The sequence below is a fragment of the Sphaeroforma arctica genome (genome assembly GCF_001186125.1).
Source record: "Sphaeroforma arctica JP610 unplaced genomic scaffold supercont1.205, whole genome shotgun sequence".
Taxonomy (NCBI): domain Eukaryota; class Ichthyosporea; order Ichthyophonida; genus Sphaeroforma; species Sphaeroforma arctica.
In genome coordinates this window covers 25539-28810 of record NW_014040353.1, presented here as the reverse complement: position 1 = coordinate 28810, position 3272 = coordinate 25539, and the positions used below count along the sequence as shown (strand labels likewise).

The 3272-nt window shown below is 37.6% G+C and overlaps 1 protein-coding gene across 1 annotated transcript; it reads left to right on the top strand.

Annotated features, from left to right (window-relative positions):
- The first annotated feature begins 2113 nt into the window (after positions 1–2113).
- Positions 2114–2785, top strand: SARC_03851 (hypothetical protein). The gene has a single exon (XM_014302343.1). The coding sequence runs from the start codon at positions 2134–2136 to the stop codon at positions 2653–2655; it is 522 nt and encodes a 173-aa protein (XP_014157818.1). The 5' UTR covers positions 2114–2133; the 3' UTR covers positions 2656–2785.
- The last annotated feature ends 487 nt before the right edge of the window (positions 2786–3272 follow it).

The following is a 3272-nucleotide window of genomic DNA, read 5'->3' as shown; positions in this document are numbered from 1 at the left end:
TTATTATTATTATATATATATATATATATATATATATATATATATATATATATATATATATATATATATATATAATANATATATATATATATATATATATATATATATATCCATATTCATATGCACACATATCTATACACATTTACACGTTACACATGTATCATATCGTATACACATATACACTTACACATTTACGCATATTAATTACTAGAGTACAGTTGTCATTGTGTGTTATCTAAGATGCGAATACATTCTCAATATATAAAATCTACAGCACAATATAATTTTTTTTTTTTGTGACTATCTCAAACGAACAGTATCTATAAACCATATGAATCGAAATAATGTCGACAACGAAGCGAGGGTTGTGTAGGTTTGATATTCACAAGAGCAAGCAAGATTCCCAATTGGTTTAATTCCTCGAATCATCACAACACATGTCACAGGATGACAACTATTGTTTTTAAAAAATTAGCTAAAGCCTAAAGTACACAATATTCCTACAGGCTATTTACGCCATAGCCGCCTAAATTATACAAGAAGGTTATGGCTACGTCTTATATTGTAGGTCTTTAAAAAAATTGTAAATATACTAATATATTTAGGTATAATATGTATGTATATATTCGTTGTTGTTTTTAAATACTGGCCATGCCTCTCACTCTACTCTACTCAAGTAGAGAGAGAAGAACGAGAGGCCTCCGAAGACCAATTTCAGTGTAAAAATCATCGTGTATTTAACTAATTATAAATATAAGATTCGCAATTCACTCGCAGTCACAGCCTCGGCAGCCTGGCAGGTCAACAGATGACAGAAGTCGCATACCGTTCCAGAAAAATAATTGGCTAGTAGTAGAAACACTGGATCACAGGATCAGACAGCGTCTGACAACGGACCAACAATGACGACAACCATTTAAAATAAAAATTATATATACATATACCAACACGTCACAAACGACAAAATCAAAACAATTTTGTTTTTAAAAAGTAAATATTTATTATTATTGAAAAATACAATGAATCAACGACGAAGTCAATGATTGTTTAAATAGAGTCTGAGACTGAGAGTCTGAGGCTCCGAGTCTGAGCCTCTGTGAGAAGTCTGAGTCTATGACTGAGAGTCTGAAAACTGAACTCTGCGAAGTCTGAAGTCTGAAGTCTGAACTCTTTTGTCTGATTGTGGAAACGTATTTTGCGGTATATATCCCCCCACACAGTACATATGTATGCACCAGCCCCCAGGTGACCAGCCTGCCGTCTGCAGAGTGCAATATATAAACGGTTAACTTTAACGTAAACAACGTGTCAGGTGATAAATGTAGAAGTCGACAAAATGATGCTCATTTTTGTTTTGTTTTATATAAATACAACTTTTTGGAAAACATTCTTGGTACTGTTAACTGTATCATGTATGTTTTTTTATTGAAAGTACTTTTGTTTTCAAAATAATTTTTACAACGAAATATATTTTTACAAGAATTCGTAGTATCAACAGAAATTGACATCATTGAGCACTGGCAGTCTGGCAGTCTGGCAGCAGTCAGGCAGTGTGCCCACTGGGTCTGGCAACCAGTAGGGCGAGTAGGCAATATTTTATATCATGTACTGAGAGTCAGACCATCCAATAATCAATGACCCACTCATACTCATGGACAGGAGATATAATTTGATTGGATACTAACATGCATGAAAAATATAGGCTCTTTTTATAATAAATGGAAGTTCTAACTTCGATGTGATGCCAATATTCGACTAAAAGTCGATTCTGATATGTGACAATTTGGAATGATAGATTGTTTTTAGAAGTTTTAGTTTCGGGGAATACCGGATACCTCGTCAACTCAAAAAATATTTGAATATTGAATTTCAGAGCCAGGCTCAGGCCTCGAGGCATCAGGCCGAGATATCTGTAAACAATAGCTGTCATCTGTTTTAAAAAATAGCAATTGGCCATCAATCAGCACTGGTATACATACGAGGGGTGAAGAACTCAAGATGTAATCGCAACGACAAGGACAATCTGTGAGGCGTGAGCCGTCAAAGTGTTCGCCTCAAATATTCATATATAAGGCAACCGATATGTTTTAGTTAAAATCATAATCCGGAACAACAAACCACCAAATATTAATTATGTTCTTGACAAGCGGCCTTTTCAAAGCAGTGGCGAACAAGCCCTGCCTGTCTACAAATATGATCCGCACCACCCACGCACAAGTACGTCGGTCTGGCCTTAAAACCACCACACAGTCCTTGCAGAGAGGCTATGCTACAAGCTCGTGCGGACCTAAGCGACCGGTGGCCATGTCTGCAAGACCCACTATGACCAGCACGTTCTCTACGAATGGATTGAGAACTGCGAATGCTAGCAGAGTTGTGAGGGGCGGGGTTAAGTCCACTTGTAAGCCACAGCCCATGCCACATGCCGTTGGGCAGCCCACGCTCACACATTCATTCCAGAGAGGCTATGCTACAGGCTCGTGTGGACCTCAGCGACCGGTACCCATGTCTGCAAGACCCACTATGACCAGCACGTTCTCTACGAATGGATTGAGAACTGCGAATGCAAGTAAAGTTCTGAGGGGCGGGATTAAGTCCACTTGTAAGCCACAGCCCATGCCACATGCCGTCGGGCAGCCCACGTTCCAGAGTTGATAAAGCTCAAGCAGGAATAATAATATATTCGATAATATCCAAGCTCACGAATGGTCCATAATATAGAAGTGTACAATAAATATAGCATTAATTACGAACTCGCCGATGTCTAATTTTGCTGATCTTTTCCTGAATTGCCTAACAACGTCATCCATTCATACACAGCGATCGTGGTATTATTACTCCAGAATATGATTGAGAAAAGCAGTTTCTGTTCGCGATTTCAATTGACACCTTGTTGCATGAAATTTACACCGGCAAAGCACAAACTATTTGGCCGCATATGAGCAGTATTGTCAGAAAACGAATATTCAAATAAGTTCATATTATATATCACCGATGGAACTGCCTCTACTACTTTTGTAAGCAATGATGTGTACGTCAGTATATTTGTGTATATATATGTGCAAGATTTTATGGATGTGTGTATGTATGTATGTGTATACGTTGGTTCGTATGGATGTCTACGTTTGTTTGTAAGCAAGTCTATACACTTGTTGTTATGCAAGTCTATACGTTTATTTGTATGCATATCTTTAGGATTGTTTGTATGTATTCCATAGGTCCGTTCGCTTGAATGTACACACACACATTCACACACACACACACACACACAT